We start from the raw sequence: 17,862 nt of genomic DNA on the forward strand, positions 1-17,862 counted from the left end.
CTGGCTTTGTTCCTGAATTTCATTTAAAAGAGTCATTAAAGCAGATGGTAGTGAAAGAACTTCTTTCAGTGCTTTTATAAAGTTGAATCTAATTAAGCTTGATTATCCTCACAATGCACTTTAGGAAAGCTGCTCAGCAGTGAAGACATTATGGTTTTATGCCATTGATGGTAATGATGATTTTTCTGCAGTAACATCTACAGACCTGTAATGTCTGTAATGCGACAAACAGATAAACCAAGATAAAATATTTCCTACTCTCTTTCCTCATGACAAACATTTTAAAAGATGGACAATGAGGCATTCTGGAATGCACTATAAAAGCAAATAGTGAACAAGTATTAACTCTGAATATGGCATAAAGCAGCATAAAGTCACTGGCAGATATATAGACTACTAGTTTCATTCACATACTGACGTATGGTATTACACAAGCTGAAAAAATTATATTTACTGGTGATACTCATTTATGCATAGCATTAACTTTGAATACCTGATGCTTTAAAACATCTAACAACCCTTATTACAAGAAAAAGCTCTTCTGTGGTTTGGGGTGTTTTTTTTGTTTGGTGGTTTTTTTTTGGTTTTTTTTTTTTTTTTTGGAAGGTGATTGTTATATATAAGCCATTTTAGTTTGACATGAATGCTTCTGTATTAATACCCTGGTTCACTTAAAATAGCTGGACAGGAAGGTGAAAGCCACAATTGTACTTCCAAAGGAGAAAGTGAATTTGCACTTGAACATGAATTAAACTCACAATCTTTTGTTTCCCTTTTATTTGTATCAGATTTAACTAATCCCTAAAGATTCTTATATTTTGATCATTTCTAGCCTAGTAGGCAAATCTGCACAAGTGGGATGTTAATCCTAAAACCAGACCTTTGAGGTAATGTTTGAAAAGCCTAGGGCTCTCCTGGTTAGACATACAAGAGCCTCACACCTTTTGAAGGAGCACATCACTCCTGGATATGCTCTTTCTGTAATATACTTGACACATCTAGTAACAACTTAATTCTAATGCAAACATCATGTTCCTTGGCTATTTCTTGGTGCATGCAAGCTTAGGAAAGCTTATTGGGTTCCCAGGTAATGACATTTATTAAAGTCTGTGCACTATCACTCACCTTTTCCAACCATTTCTTGGGCTTTCTGCTCTTCTAGTGCACATCAAAGTGTAATTTCCATTTAACTTTAAACTCCTTTAGAAGCTTTCTTTTGAACTAACTAGTTCAGTTTAGGGCCTTTTCACTGGACAAAAAACAAACCCTGCTAAACAGAAGTGACCACAATGATTCCTACCTAAATATAATATTGCTGGTAGCACCAGGTGCCCCACACCATGCAAAAGAGCAAAGTAATTTTGTGCCCACCCACAGCTGTCCTATGCTGCTGACACCTACTAAACAGACAAAAAGGAAAGGGAAAAGGGTTTTCAGAGTCTGCTGTACACCTCAATTTGAGCTCTCAAAAATTAGGAATGACTTAATGAAATCAGTTACATTCATGAAATGGTCTTGTGGAAAGACTTGCACTGCTGGTGCAGAGAAAGCCAGTGTAGCTGAATAGAGTCTATGCATAAATCGTCATCTGAGGAGAAAACGCACCTTTCCTTGAAAGATTTGCCAGTATCTCAACTTAGTCTTCTATAATAGGTGGTAGTGAAAAGAAATTGTAATATCCAGTAGTCTTAGTCTGTTAACCCTGCAGTTTGGATTTCCTACCACATGTCTTTTAGATTGACTAAGAGTGCTTGGCTTCTAACTTAGTTTGTTTTGGAATGTATCCATTCTGATAGGACCCAGAAGCTCCAAAACTATTCACAAAATTGCAGAACAACTTCTTCCTTTAGCCAAGCAGACAGAAACACCATCACAAGGCACAGCTTTGTTCTGTTTCATTTTGCACTGAAAACATTTTTTAGCTGTCCTGTTACAAAAACTTTCCTCTCACAGCAAATCCAAAGAAGGAGTCACATCTGCTTTAAAAGAATTCGTAACTAGACAGACTACCCTTTCCAGGTTCTTCTAACCTCGTCGTCTCTGAGAAGTAGCAACCCAACTCGTATGTATGCTACGAGTGTGTAACCCGTGTATTAAGTAGCAGGTAGATGGCTTGTTTCCCAAACAGTAATGATAGCCATCTTACCAGATAGCTGTAGGCTTTTTTGATAGACCTAGCGTATTTAAGAGGAACAAAATTATATTGCTTTGTATGCTTCTGCCAAAAAAAACCAAACCCCAAACCAAACCAACAAAAAAAAACTAAAGGTCTGAAAAAGCTACAAGAAGTGGAGTCAAAAAGTTGTATCTGGTAGAAGCTTTAGGAGTCACGTACTCTTTACCTCCATTGCAATCAGTTTATCTAGGGAAAATGTAGTAGTTGTTTATCCCTCAGGCCCTGACCCAGCAGTTAAGGCTTCTTGAAATTTAAGAAATTATGAAAACGTATGCTCTTCTTAGGTCTGGTACAACATTTACAAATACACACTTATTTTAGGCAAGAATGATATTTAATCCGCCTCTTTTTTGCATTTGTCTTCAGAAGTTTTGTCTTTGAGTATGTTGATAGAGCTGAAACTACAGGATACCCAAGAATAACTTCACCTTCTCTTCCAAAATACATGAAGATAAAGACTCTCTGATAAAACTACTTTCTTAATAGAGGAAGACATGTAGAAAGGCTGGCCAGCTGTAGAGTATTTCTTACTTGCCCTTCCTCTACACAGATGGAAACACTGTAAGCAGCATGTAGTAGGATTACAGGAATAATATGGTGAAGACTTAAAAGTGGAAACCAGTATCTGCGATCAGGAATATTTATTTTCCATGTCTTATACTTTCAGTTCTAGGCAAAAGCTAGTGCTTCTGTAATAATAAAGGTACTTCATACACAGAAACAAGTTCTAAATGCTGCCTCCTCCCCCCCCCCTTTTTTTTTTTTTTTTTTTTGTCTGTATTGCTGTTAGCAGAAGGATATACAGCTGAGGATGGGACAGCATACCCTAGCAAACCAAAGAGTGTCCACTTGTAAAGCTATTGACTGTGTTACAGGCCTAAGAAATATAATGCAACCAAGCCAGCAGTGGCATAAGTATTTTCAAAGAAATTATCCTAAATGATAGCTGCAAAGCTGCAAAAATATTTGCCTGTATAGCCTTCATATAGGCTTCAGTTCAATCAGTTTCTTTATTGAAGAGCAGCTCTGAGGGGCAGAACAAGCTCTTTTGTCCACAGCACATGGCACTACAGTTCAGGAACAGCACCGCTTCCCCAGGGGTCTTGCAGGAACAAACAAACACTGTAAAGCTTGGTAAAGAATCACATTTCATAGAACTGTAGGATCAACATGGCTGGAAAGGACCATCAAGATCATGAAGTCCAACTGGCAGTCCTACACCACCTTAACCACTAAAATCATCTCTCGAAGCTCCACATCTACTAATTTTAACACCTCTAGGGACAGTGACTCCACCACCTTGCAGGGTAACCAGTTCTAGTGCTTCACCACTCTTCTGGTGAAGAAATTTTTCCTAATATCCAATCTGAATCTCTCCTGGTGCAACTTGAACCATTTCCTCTTGTCCTATTCCTAGTCACTGGGGAGAAGAGGCCAACCAACATCTGCCCACTACAGCCTCCTTTCAGGCAGCTGTAGAGAGCAATGAGGTCTCCTCCCCTCAGCCCCTTCTCCAGGCTGAACAGCCTCAGCTCCTTCAGCCTTGCCTCGTAAGACCTGTTCTCCAGACCCCTCATCAACCTTGTTGCCCTTCACTGCACCCTCTCCAGCACCTCAATGTCCTTCCCATACTATGACACCCAAAGCTGCACACAGTACTCGAAGTGCAGCCTTACCAAGAGTAGCATGTCCTGTATCTGTAGTCAGCTTACAGAACCCATGCAGTACAAGCAGCGCATTGTCTATTTAATACAAAGCAGACCTACGTAGTAAGGACCTTCTCTGAATAAGCCTCATCTTTCAGTTTTGAGTAATGCAGCTACAACTGACCTCCTAACTGTGGTCCTGCGGGGCATTAGCAATCTGTACCGCACTAACAAAATTTGGCAACTTTGCCAATACCCCATTGCTCAGCACCTCCTGCTCGAGCCCACGACTCCTTTTAACCTCTCAGCCGGGTGCCAGAGCGTCCCGATCGCGCTTCCCCAAAGCGAGGGACTCCGGCCACGCTCTAAGGCTGCCGGGGGGACGCCGGGGGTGCCTTATCACCCCGGCCTAGCTCTCCCTCCCCCCTTTCTCACCCCAACTCCCCCCGGGCCCGGCCCGGCCCGGCCCTCCTCCCCGCCCCCGCGGCGAGGAGGGTGCGCGGCCACCCCCCCCCGCCCCAGCCCCCACCAAGCATCCTCCGCCGGGGAGGTGGGGCAGGACGGCGCCGCCGCCTCCGCTGCCGCCGGAGGAAGCCTCGGCAGTCCGGGGCGGCCCTTCCCAGCCCCGGCAGCCCCAGCCCGCCGGCACTCGCCAGCCATCGCGACTCGACCGCACTCCTGTCCCCCAGCGCTGTCCGGAGGGAGCCGCCCCCGCCCCGGGCGCGGTGGCCATGGGGCCGCGGGTGCTGTCCGCGCTGCTCTGGGCCCTGTCCCTCTTGGGCTGCCCGTGCCCGTCGCCCGCCGCCGCCCGCCTGGGTGAGTCACCGCCCCGCCCCGAGTGGGGCAGCAGCCGGGGACGGGAGGGGGGGGTGAAGGCGCCTCCAGACCCCCCGAGCAGCAGCGCTGCTGTCCTGGGTGCCGTCCCCGGGGAAGGGGTGGCCGGGCGTCCCGGCGGGCGCTGAGCGAACATCCCGGCAGTCGGGCAGCGCCGTTTGCCCCGGCAGCGGGGCCAGAGCGGGGCGCAGGGTCAGGGGAAAGCGAACCCAACGCGCAGCATCCTTGGCCTCCCGCTTTGCAGTTTCCATTGGAACTTAGGATCGAGTTTTCTTTGGCAGTCGTGAAACGCTGCTGTAGGTTTGTTCTAGCAGCAGCAATAGGACACGCTAAAAATACAAAGTTAGCCTGAGTAAAGGAACATCAGACAGATTCTTTCTGAGAACTCTTAAATAAAGGAAATGGTATTGATCTGAAATTAGTAGATCTGAGAAAGATTCAATGCCACAGTAAGGTTATTGATGATAAAGAACGGTTTACAGTTGTCCTGTGGCTGAGGAGGCATCCTGAAAACTGCAAGAAGTGACCCGTCTGGTGAGATGGGCTGGTGCACTTCTTTAAAAACTGGCTTTGCCTTTTGACAACTGTTTTAGAAGAGAGAGTGCCAGCTGAAGTTTGTGTTACCTAAAAGTTTGGAATATCTGCAAACTCAAAACACTTCAGAATTTCTTCATCTGCTCCAAGTAGAAGTAGTGGAGAACTTGGATCCACCTAACTCAGAGGTTGTGGACAAGGAAGGAAGAAAGGAAGGAAGGAAGGAATGGAGGGAAGAAAAAGACTTGCAGGCAAGTAGCCTTCTAGTGAGTTGTAGTACCAAGGGCAAGATTATGCATATAGATATTAGCAATGGTTTTTTTCTGTCAAATTCAGCTTAACATTTCTTTTGACCACACAGTGATCATAGTGCTGCTGTACAAATAACTTAGCCCTATGGGATGCCTGCTTGGAAGATTCAGTTCAAGCTCTAAATACAGAAAAGAATTGATAGAGGAGCCGCTAAGGGAAAATTTCAGAGCATGGCATATTTTGACTTTTAAAATGAAGGCTGAAAGGGGACAGGGATAGTTTTAGTGATTATATTGGGAGGTAAGTATCAGAGAGGGCAAATTTTGTCTAAATATTTCAGCACAAGGGCAAGAGATCACAGTCATGTTCTTACTGTGAGTCTAAGAAAAGTCTGTTGTGAGTCTTGCTTTAAAAGAAAAAACCTGGGGGGCATGTACAAGATGAACTGCACATGTCAGTGCTAGAAAAAAAGGTACTGTTGGGTTTTGCAATCACAGTCTTTATTAAAGAATATCTGGAATCACACTGTTTGCTGCTTTCTTAGGAAATGATTGAAATACTTGCTGTATTACATCACTGGGAAAATAAAAGTTCAAAACAAGTTACTTTATGTGATGTAGAACCATTAAAGCCATCTGAACATGTCTTCTGCTCTCCTTGTGCTTACTCCCACTGTAATCCTATCACTGTTACAGAGAACAGGCCCTGTTTCCACCACAGTGTACTTCATTCCCATCACCCATGCACTGCAGTAACTCCTCATCTGCTCTGCCATTGCACCTGTAGCTTCTCCCTTGCTTTTCCCTTGGTCCTTCAGTATTTATAGTTACCACATTACTGAGAGGTGCTGTTCTGTACACAGGTGAATGAGCAATAGCTTGGCAGTGGGTTGGCTCTTGTTCCTTGCAGATTAGTGATCAGATGCAGCCGAGGTGATTCGATGAGGTCTGAACCTGCATGGAGTTTCCTGTGTTTGGACACTGGTAGATGGATAAAGACATGTTATCATTGCTTGAAGCCAGCACCTATAGTGGAAGAGATTGAGAAAGGAAAGCGAAAAGGACCAGACATCTGGTTGCAAGAAAACAGTACTTCAGGAAAATGTGTTCAAATTGTTGCTACATCTCTCATGAAATACAAAAGGAATTCTGTATAAATGGTGATGTGGGCTATGGAAGATTTTTTTTTAGACAATACAGTTTATTCTTACAAAGGCAAATCCTTTTCTGTCCTACAAGATTGTGTCTAGCCATGCTTATAAATATGTCTGGCTTGCACTTAACACTCTGTCTATGGATTCCTAATTTATGGGCTTCTGAGTAATGTAGATTTTAAATACTTATCACTACAGATTATACACAGGGGAGATAAGAGAAACCAAACTTTTTGTTATAAGACAGCAGTGCGAGTGCAGCTGTCATCAGTAATGCCCAGAAATCCTGATCAGTTGCTGTCCAGCAGCACATAGGGTACATTTTTAATTGGTCTGAGTAGGAGCTTCTGATTAAGTTTTCCACCTCACAAAGATATCCCTTAGGACATGAACATTGCCTATTGATAACATCCTGGCCATCATTATGGGTCTACACAAATACTTTCATATTTTTTTCTGGACCTCAGTAGGGCTTTTTAAGATTGGTTGAAGCCGTCATATTTTTGTTATTCTCCTTTCACAGAACATTATGTGCAATAGACCCTTGTATATAAAGTAGACATAAAAGAAAAATTACAAAATAGTTCTGTGTAAAAGAAAAGCGGTGTCATTCACAGTAAGCAAATGCTAATCATGAAACCAACAATATGTAGTACTTTATGGAAATCATCACCGTATGAATATTGTTAAAATCAAACAATTCCAAACTTACTGAACTTTCTCCGTAAATTCTTAGTGTCCTTGTTAGAGAATCTGTACAAAGACCACAGGGAGCAAAATAAAAATTAAGGCAATTTGAATATTGTAGTGATTCTACTTAATTTTTTACTTTCAAAGCCCTGATCAGAAGTAAAGAAAAGAAGGTTTGTATATCCCTCCGTGTCCTGACTGCAAATAAACCCTAATGCTTTATTTGTTCTTAGTTTCTTAGTCTTGCTCTTACCTATCTATAGTTTACAAGTACTTTGATACAGCTGTTAACTCTTTCATATCAGCAATGATAATATGATTATTCAAATAGTAATCCACCAGGTCTGACCTTTTCCTGAAGGATTCATTGACAGCCTAGCAAAAACAGCATGACTGAACATTTATGATCATTATACAAGCTTTAGCTCTGTTTTCCTAACAGATTGTTTGTATTATCAAATATTACTTAAACAGCAGTGAAATATGTGCTAGATGAATCATACATTCAGCTTTAAAACAGATGGAAAGGAGCATCTAACAGATTCTGGTGCAGCTGTAGCTGCTGTAACAGTAGTTTTAAAATCTTTTCTATTGGGCTACTCTATATGCTGTCTTGTACTATCCCAGCTTATAGATAATGCCCGTTTCCCATTACTGACCCTTATATTTATTGTCAAGATTAATTAAGATATTTTTAAATAATACGACATAATTTCAATTTCTTTCCTTCTGTGAATAAATCTTGGATCATCATCTTTTTCAAATACTGACACAAAAAGGAATGCAGACCTCAGGACAGTAACTATCTTACTGTTTCAGAAAGCGTGAAATAAACTACTTTTTTTTCCTAATAATACACAGATGCTGTGTCATCCAAACGTACAAGCAGCTTTGAGAAGGAAAATAACTTACATATGGCTGCCAATCTTTTATATAAAAATTAAATTGAATTTCATCAAGAAAGTTTAAATCCCCACTCTCTATATTGTCAAGTAGTAAAGAAATAGCAGGCTTGAGGTTCTATTGCATTTTCCCATAGAGCTAGCATGCAAGTACCTCATGTAATTCATGTACCTCACATAGTTCAAGGTGGAGATGTTGAGCTGAGCACAGGAAAAAGTATAGCGATGTTGTAAGCAGCATTGAAGTTTGACTCTGAACTTAGAAAGTCTTTGTTCATACAAAGAACACAGTTTTCACCAAGTAAAAAGTATGATTCTAGAGAAATTTAGCTAAACTAGTTATGGAATGGTTTTGTCCTGAGTGATTGTAATAGGATTCTATTTCTAAGTTTGATGATGGACTAATGCCTTTTCTAAATCCTTTCATGTAATAAAGTCAGCTGCAGGAATTCATGCTATAATAAATATTATTAGCAGAGTTCATGTAGCTATAAGCAATAGCAAAGACAAAGGTCAATAATCCATAAAAATGACTGGCCCAATTATAATTTTTTTTCCTTACTGTGCAGACATCTTTTTCATTCTGTTCTAAGTTAGGAGTCACTAAAAAGAAACAGGTCAGGTTAACACTAAGGGCTTCCACATTAAGTATCTTAACCTTTGTCATTAAGGTTCAGTGGCTCTACTGGCTTGCTCACTAGTCCTCAAAAAGTGAGGCACTGCAGCACTGTTGGCTCAGGTGAGTGCAGATGAAACCCTTCGAAGTTCACAGATACTGAGATTAGAGAGATGCTTGAGAGAAGCACCTCAGTTACCAGGTCATGCAGCAGTTATGTTGGCAGTACAGTTCAGATTGCCTCATCAGTCTCATCTCCTTCTGTGACTGGGTGACCTGCTTAGTAGATGAGGGGAAGGCTGTGGATGTGGTCTACCTCGACTTCAGCAAAGCCTTGGGCAAAGCCTTTGATACAGTCTCCCACAGCACCCTCCTGCAAAACTTGGCAGCCTATGGCATGGACTGCCCAGGGAAGTGGTGGAGTCACCATCCCTGGAGGTGCTTAAGGAAAGGCTGAATGTGGCACTTAGTGCCATGGTCTAGACTATGTGGTGGTGTTAGGTCATAGGCTGGACTTGGTGATCTCAGAGGTATTTTCCAGCCTCAATAATTCTGTTCCTGACTTCAGACACAGGTTGACCCTCTCTCTCATCAAGTATTTATATCTGTGTTCCTAAAAACCAGGCCTTGCTGGCATTCCTAAAAATGGTTTGTACTGGAGATACCAGAGGTACTGTAAAAGTCTTTGTCACTGTTAGTGATGTCTTTACCATAAAGACAAGCACAAGAAATTAATTTTTATTCTAGTCCTCCAAAAAGAGATTAATACTTTTGATGTCAGTTGTGACAGATACCTGCTGCAATAGTGATTAAGTACTGGAAATCACCTATCTGATGTCAGCTACAGGCTGAAGTTAGAGGTGTTAAATATAGCTTCTGCTGCACCTGAACTGCTGAAACTATATTTTTGCCTTTTCTTAGTGTTGTCTTTTAGATGGCAGGAGACATGCTCGTACAAACTTTTTTTAATGCTCTTCTATACAGACATTGAATCTTGCATATTTCTTTGCGTTTGTTTTTCAGTTAAAGTATTCAACCATTTCTCCTGCAGTCAATGCAGCCAGCACCGAGGCTGAAATTATACTACAGCATCTGTTCTTTGGCCTGCAGAGGCTGCAGTCTTTTTTTTTTTTTTTTTTTTTTTCATATGCAAACCATCATTTCGAACGATTCACCTCTTTTGTCCCCTCTGCCCATAGAATGCTTCTGTGACACAGCATAATAGATACAGCACAGCAGCTTTTAAAAAAAATCCCCAATTTTCCCTACCACTCCTCTGATCTCCCCTCACAATCAAGTCTGAATTTCACCAGAATTCAAGCTCGGCAGTGCCCTTCTGGCACAGCCTGCAAAGGGAGCTAACTGCCTGCATAAACCTACAGCTGCTTCTCTCTTTGCCATCTGCTTCCTTCAGATGCTTTTGTTCTCATCTGCATAAAAAATTGGCTTGAATTACTGTAGAACAAATAACTGCTTCTAACAAGTGGCAGCTGAGACACTGGTGAATCATGCCTATGTTACTTTCAGCTCACTGATTTAAGCTAACACACCTTGAAATTTGTTTTAGTTGTCTATGATTCAACAAAGGATCGATTGCACAGCTAGAAAGGTTGATGATTACTTAAATAGTAGCAATACTCTTGCTTCTGTCTGACCATAATATGTTTGAATTATCCTATGCCTAGCTAGATTAAGCCAAATATGAACATTGCAGTCTTCTAAAATTCTGAAAATAACTCCTTTGAACTTTTGTTTGGGTCTTTTTACGTGAATAATCCCATACTACACATTCAGTACTTCGTGATGCTGAGTTCCTAACTCATTAAAAGCTCTGTTCACAAAGCATAAATACTCTGTCCTGGCAATTCTCAGTCACAGCCACCAAACTGCTGCAAAAGACCCAGCTGTAGACTGAACACTAGTGGCAGGTTTCAGAGGGCACACTAGACATGTGCTTTCCCTGATGATGCACCATGTGAGGTAGGGTAAGTAGAACAGGGAAAGTATTTCAGTGCAATCTCTTGGCTACCTGTCTAATACAAGAAACAGGTTGATCCATATCTGCCTTGAAAACTGCAATGTAAACTTCTGCCGTCTGCCTTGATGGGGGCCATTGTGTTGGGTAAGATGTCTCCAGAAATATTTCTATAACTTGATGTTTTAATTGCACTTTTAACTGTTTATTAGTTTGGTGATGTGTACTTCCAACAGTAATTCCCTGTATGAATACCAGTATTTACACCAGCACCTCATGCCTCATTAAGAGTCTCACAAAGATAGTTCAAGGGTGCTAAGCTTGCTGTTCTGTTCGTGTTAAAGTAGCCCAAAGAGAACATAGATGAGATTGGGTCTTTAAGCACAGAGCGTCCCTACCGTAGAAACAGAAGACTCCTTACCCAAACTTGTAACAGCTAAACCAAAAAGGACCTGGTTAATATCTATTGGCAGTCTGCTCTTTGAATCAGGAATTAACCTTATTAATTTTTGTTACAAATATGATCTTTTGCAAGTATTTCCTTTTTGAAAGCTGTTATTGCTTCTCCATAACATGTAAACATGTGCTTATAATTCCTAACACTTTCTTATTTTTCAGACTCCCCATATAACAGCAGCGTGCCCCGTGTCAGAAGTTTTGTATTTATTTTTCCAAGTCACCAGGATGACCCAATACCTATTGAAGGCGATACTGAAGATGACTTGGAAGCTGGATCAGGAGCCACCAATAAGACTGAATCATTCCCACATGAGCAACAAACAGTGTCAGTGCAAACATCAAGATACCTTACTAGCCCCTGGCTGACACGTTTTGTTCCTTCAGTTTACACCCTAGTGCTTGTGCTTAGTCTCCCCCTGAACATTACAGCAATCGTCGTGTTTCTGAAAAAAATGAAAATTGAAAAACCAGCTGTAATATACATGCTGAACTTGGCCCTTGCAGATGTCCTGTTTGTAAGCGTGCTTCCGTTCAAGATTGCTTATCACTTTTCTGGAAATGACTGGGTTTTTGGACCTGGAATGTGCCGTTTCATCACTGCTGCCTTCTACTGTAACATGTACTGTTCAGTAATGCTTATGACAAGCATAAGCTTCGATCGCTTCTTAGCAGTGGTTTATCCCATGCAGTCCCTCGGGTGGCGCACGTTACCCCGTGCCGCGCTGATTTGTTTCATCATATGGCTTGTAGCTGTGACAGGGGTTATACCTTTCCTCATCAGAGAGCAAACAATGAAAATACCCACTCTAAATATAACAACCTGCCATGATGTGCTAGCAGAATCTGAACTTCACGGCTATTACGTTCACTTCTTCTCAGTCTTCTCTTCTGTGTTTTTTGTAGTGCCATTTATAATTTCAACTGTCTGTTACATCTGTATCATTCGATGTCTTAGTTCTTCTACCATCGTTGCAAAACAAAATAAGAAGACACGTGCCTTGTTTTTATGTGTGGCTGTTTTCTCTGTTTTTGTTCTTTGCTTTGGACCAACAAATGTCCTCCTATTAATTCACTATATCCATTTTTCTTATGACAATAGCTTAGAGTATCTCTACTTTGCCTATCTACTCTGTGTTTGTATCAGCAGCATCAGCTGTTGCATTGACCCCTTTATTTACTACTATGCTTCTTCTCAGTATCAGAGACAACTTTTCAGTCTCTTTAGTTGTAAAAAGGCTTTTGATCCTAACAGTAGCAACAGCACTGGCCAGTCGATGTCTACTACAAGTAGAAGGGCTACGTGCTCTACTAATGTGAATAATAGTGTCTACAGGAAATTACTAGCAGTGCATGCTTAATTTTTAGAAATTTTCAGGAAGAAAAAAAAAAGAGACTTCATCATGTCAAAGAAATGCAAAACTTTAACACAAGTTATTGTACAATACATAATTCTATGGCTTTATTATAGTAATGAAAAAATCAAATAATGACTCTCCATATGTATATATACAGTTTATGTAAGTAAGTTAATGTAGAGGGAAAAGCTAATTTCTTAATAATAGTTCTTGAGTGTTATTCAAATAAAGTCCTTTTTTCAGACAAAGCCTTTGCGTTTTAAATTCAGTTTATTGCAGGAGGTTTATCAGGTTGATTAAATTCTTACTTCTGGAACAAATCCATTTAGTCTGTATTTTCTGGTGAAAGTAAAAGTATATTCCCAAGCTTTTTTTTTTTTTTTTTTTTTTTTTTTTCTTGTTTGTCATTATTTCCAAACTTATCTGTAAACTTCATTTTCTTTCATTTTCCTATCTTTGTTTTGTATCTCAGACACCGAATCTATTTATTTTACAAGCTTATACATTCCACAGCAAAACAGTCTGTATGGCTTTAGTAATGTGAGCAATTGAATGCCAGCTGTTGATTGGTGAGATGTGTCAGGGGAGATAATTCTCAGCAGCTAGAACGAGCTTTTTTTTGTGTGTTCCCACTGTTAGTGTACACTAGGCATGAGTTTAGGACTTGAAAATATCATTTATCCCTGCCAAGTCTGGGGTATTTTTATATTATGTTTTTATCTACCAAGATTGATGTGGTATTAAAAGTCCTGTAGCTAACTTCACTCCATGTAGCATTTTTTTTTTACTACAAGGGACGGTAAAGCCAAACAACAGAATTTGGTTTTAGAAGCAAGCATGTAGATAATAGGACTCTACATGAATTTGGAAAACGAACTAAGTAGGAGTTTGGTTAATGTGGGATTTGCCACGGGAATCTGCCAAAAAGTATAGTAATAGAAATAAAGCTGTCTTCAGCCATGCACAAGTGAAAAGAAACCTAACTTTCTGCATGCAGCATGAGAGTGAGAAGCTTCTGTTTCACCATGATCTTGTTGGTTTGTGTCTGTTTCATAACAAGCATAAATAAGTATTGCACAGCCAGGGTCTCTCAATATTTTTGTTCTCAAGTATTTGCCACTTTCTGAGGATATGAGAGAAAAAATTCTTGTATATGTAGACTATAGAGCTAAAACCCCACAAATGCTTATGACACATACTGAGTTATGTTCTTACTTTGTTTAATAGCATAAACCACTGCCTGACAGGTTTTGGTTTTCAGCAAAATGCAAATGCATCTTAAAACTGTGAACATCTGCTTCTTGCTGGCAGAAAAAATTACCTCCGTGCTTCCTGTAGTTGCAGGCTGGAGGACTGCTTCTTAGATCTATTAATGACTGGGGTTTGTTTCAAAGTCGTGATACTCTTTTTGCAATAGTCGCCTTTGCAAGGGGAAGAATTACTAGGAGGGAAGGAAATATACATGGAAAACAGCTCGGCAATGATAGCCACTATTTACTTTGTTTTGCTCTGTGGTTAGCTGGTTTCATTTGTAACCTCTGTGTGCTTGAGAACATTTGCAAATGAGCAACCTCTTCCTACCTTGTACTGTGGAAGAATGGGTGAACGCAAGTGTTTATCCTCACGGCTAAAAGCATCCACAAAGATCCAGGATATGAAAGACTGAAAAAGCTGTTATGCATGTTTGTAAACTGGTATACCAGCTCTGCAGTGCACACTGCTGAAGCTGGGTTTGCTGATGCTTCTGGCTTGCACTCAAATGAAAGCAACAACCAGCCAACAAACAAACAAGAAAAACACCGAAAACCAAACAAAATAACAAAAAAACCAAACAAACAAGCAAACAAAAAAACCAAAACAAATCCAAAGGAACCAGGAAAGACAGTTAAAACACAGAACCTTAATTAAAAAGGACTCTCAAATCTGCATAGACTTCTTGACTTCTTGGTAACTAGTTATAGAGCTGAAGTTGCCTTTAGAAAATACTTTAATGTTGCCTGTGTTTGAAAACAGAAGTCTGAGGAGTGTGCCCATGCAAAGCCCATTAAATCGAACACCAGCAAATCCACGTCCTGCACCTGGCATGCTTGGGACAGGAAAAGCTAACCATCTCTTCATGCTTGATGCACCATTGCACTGCAAGCTGGGAAAGAAAATTAACAGCTTGTTTCAGGGGGAAGGAGTGAAAATCTGAGCAAACCAAATGAAACTCATCAATGCTACATGCTGCTTCACTCATATAGTCTTCTCATTCGTTCTTTTTTTCATAATGTTGGGGTTGAGCTGATAATTTTTTATGTGAAACGAAGCAATAAACAAGCCAAATAACATTTGCAGATGAGATGTTAGGAATTAATCATGCATGAGAAAGCTTCCTGTTGTTCCAGATCTGTCAGCTTTACATTGTGGCAGTGTTTGCTGGGTCAAGATTTATAATCAGCATGGCTGCTGTTCAGGAAACACCTCATATAGTGGCTGTCACTGGCATAACTTAATTCACAGGGAAAGTTTGCCTCTTTTAGCATGGCAAGGTTTTTGCAGAGATCAGTGTATTGGCAGTGAAGTGTTTTATAAGTTAATGCCAAGCATGCATTCGGTTTACAGCTTGCTCTCTGCAGCCTGACTGCCAACAAATTGTGGTCTACTTAGCTCTCTTTCCTTATTTAGATGAATGCTAGTCAGAAATGGTTGCAAAGTGCACTCAGGATGTTTTGCATCAGGCAAATGATCAGGCCACTGGGTCTCTCCATAATTGAGATGAGATCCAGAAATGGAAAGAGAGTGCAAGCCAGCTAAGAAATCACCCTCTGTCTTCACACAGAGCAATCCAGGAGCTGGGGAAGGAAAAAGAAGGGCCTGATGTGCCAGGTGCAATACTTATATAAATTTTAGTGTAAGGCCTTTTTTATTAGTCATTTAAATCTTTTTTGTTGTTGTTGTTCTGATCAGTTGCAAAATGTTAGGAAATTTTTAAAATTAATGAGACCTCTCACATATATAAGTGCTTTTTCATGGCATTTTGCAAGTGCTATACAAAGTGGTTCCGTGATAGCTAATACAGCTGGAAAAGCTGAAGAAGGAACATGCTATAATCCAAGTCAACACTAGAGAGCGTTAATATTACTAGGTATGGCTATTGCAATTCGGTTTGTTGGGAAGGAGACCATTAGGAACTAGATCTGAATATCATGCTGAACTGCAAAATTACTGATTAGCCCTCTAAATAAACATGGGAAAGGTGAAAAAATATTCAAATGGCACTGGAAAAGTGGATGACTTTATTTTAAAGAGCCTGTAAAAAGCTTCAGCAAAATTTTGGGGAAGAATTTTTCTTATCTTATATCTTCTTGGTTTTATGCTGCCAGCCTTATAATAGTAGTACCACAAAAAAGCCTGTTTCCCCAAAATCAAGGGATTTTGACATTTTGAATGGCGCTAAGCTCAAAAGCATTGAACACAGCAACACAACTCCATCAAGATCAGAGCTGATAAAGTCAACTTACAATGAAAATCTGTCTTACTGTTCCATCACCAAAATAAAATGACACTGAGTCAAATTCATCTTTATTCCATAGTAAGCATGGAAACATCACTGTCCTTCCTTTGCTTGACCAGTTTTTAATTTTGTGTTAGGAACTTGTGGTCTGTGGGAGGGTTTTATGCCACACATGTACATGCTCGAGGCACAAACCCTTGGAAAGTTTTCATGTATTTTTATCCTCATGGATGGGGCAGTGTGTGCCCAGGCATCAGGGAAGGTGCTGCCAGAGGCCCTGGGCACAAGGGTCTCCCCCCTGCTCATCCTTCTGTGGGACTCACAGCCTGCTCACACTGCCTTGCCATGTTTGTCCTTCCATTGAGACAGAGATTTCAGGCAGGACTCTGCTATTCCCTCATGAGCCTGAATAAAGAAAAGGAAAATAACTGAGTATATTTTCTGAGACAGATTATCCATAAATATTTTATCAGTAATGGCTTGTTATGGTGAGGGTTTTTTTCATAAATACATTTAAATAATTCATTGTTTTAACTTTTTCTAAACTTTATCTTCATGCATAACAAACATCAAAGACCAATTACCATTAGGAATAAAGGAAACCTTTCAGTTTATAATCCAGAGGGTGTGAAGTCTCCCTTGGACCCTGGGTACTGCTGCAAGGGGATGGAGTAGCACTTCTGATGGGAAATGATGCTGCCAGACACATGGTGTGGGAGTCTGCTTCGTTTCCCATAGAATGACACTTAACTGTAAACAGGCATCCATCTCTGGAGGGTGCATTTTGTCACAGCCACCTCCTACTACAATGTCCTGTTTACTGACACCTCCCTAAACACAGAGTGTTTGGTGTCCAAGACCATATCCCACACAGTCCTTGTCTTTATGCAGCAAGGTGCCTGGGGGATCTGCTTTCAAATCACACAGATTTTACTGTCAACTAGTTTTTCACTCATGATGACAACGCAGTGATTTAAAACTTTATTTTCTGATATGGTGAGCCATGTAATTTTTCTCTTTTACAGAAATATTTTCAGTGCCTATTTCAGTATTTAATTGCTTATAAAGATTGTTGCGAAACCAAATAGAAGAAGATGTGTTCTTGCCTGCAGCAAACCTGTGGTTTCGTAAAGTGATACCACTCACATCTGTCATGCCCAGGAACTGTCAAATGCAAGAAATTATTTAAATTAAAAAACCATGTCAAGTTGCATAGCCAGAATAAATGCACAACATGTATGTGGGTGCCTAAAGCACATTATACTGAGAACTCAGTCCCCAATGGAGAAAAGCAGAGAGAGGGAGGGAGAAAACTTTACTACATAAACTTTCAGATTGTTGTATCTGCCTGTTAGAGTGCTAATGAATCTCCTTCCTTCAGAGTAATTCCAATAATATTTTGCTTGTGTGTTTATCCTATAGGCCACATAAGTAAGAAACCTGTATATCAGTGCACCTTGTAGAATTTCTTTCCATTTATTTTCACACTGTTTTTCTCTACTTTTGCTGACTCTAAGACATAAATTCAATCCTAACCAGCAAATACTATAACACATCTAAATAGTTATCAGTGTTTTGATGTCCAAGAAAATGAAAAATATGCTGAAGATTTCTGCTTTCTATCACTCAAACACAAGCGAAGGTTGACCAAGAAAACAGTACTATCACTGAAAATTGTATTTACAGGAGCTCTGGAATTAAGATTAGACTCTTACTTTGTTTCAACATTGTTTTCCTACTTATACATGTCTATTCAGTAAAATTTTTTGAAAGG

General features: G+C 40.3%; 1 protein-coding gene and 1 long non-coding RNA gene across 2 annotated transcripts; one reads left to right on the top strand and one right to left on the bottom strand.

Moving 5' to 3' along the window:
- The first annotated feature begins 4,357 nt into the window (after positions 1-4,357).
- On the top strand, positions 4,358-12,840 carry F2R (coagulation factor II thrombin receptor). Its single transcript, XM_071731734.1, has 2 exons — positions 4,358-4,638; positions 11,397-12,840. Exons 1-2 carry the CDS (start codon positions 4,554-4,556, stop codon positions 12,593-12,595), a joined length of 1,284 nt encoding a protein of 427 aa, XP_071587835.1. The 5' UTR covers positions 4,358-4,553; the 3' UTR covers positions 12,596-12,840.
- LOC139790216 (uncharacterized) lies at positions 5,921-7,913 on the bottom strand. The gene is made up of 2 exons (XR_011723424.1): positions 7,308-7,913; positions 5,921-6,467 (listed from the first exon to the last, which is right to left on the bottom strand). It is a non-coding gene; the product is annotated as an uncharacterized lncRNA (long non-coding RNA).
- Positions 12,841-17,862: the final 5,022 nt, after the last annotated feature.

The sequence above is a fragment of the Heliangelus exortis genome, chromosome Z (genome assembly GCF_036169615.1).
Source record: "Heliangelus exortis chromosome Z, bHelExo1.hap1, whole genome shotgun sequence".
Lineage (NCBI taxonomy): Eukaryota > Metazoa > Chordata > Aves > Apodiformes > Trochilidae > Heliangelus > Heliangelus exortis.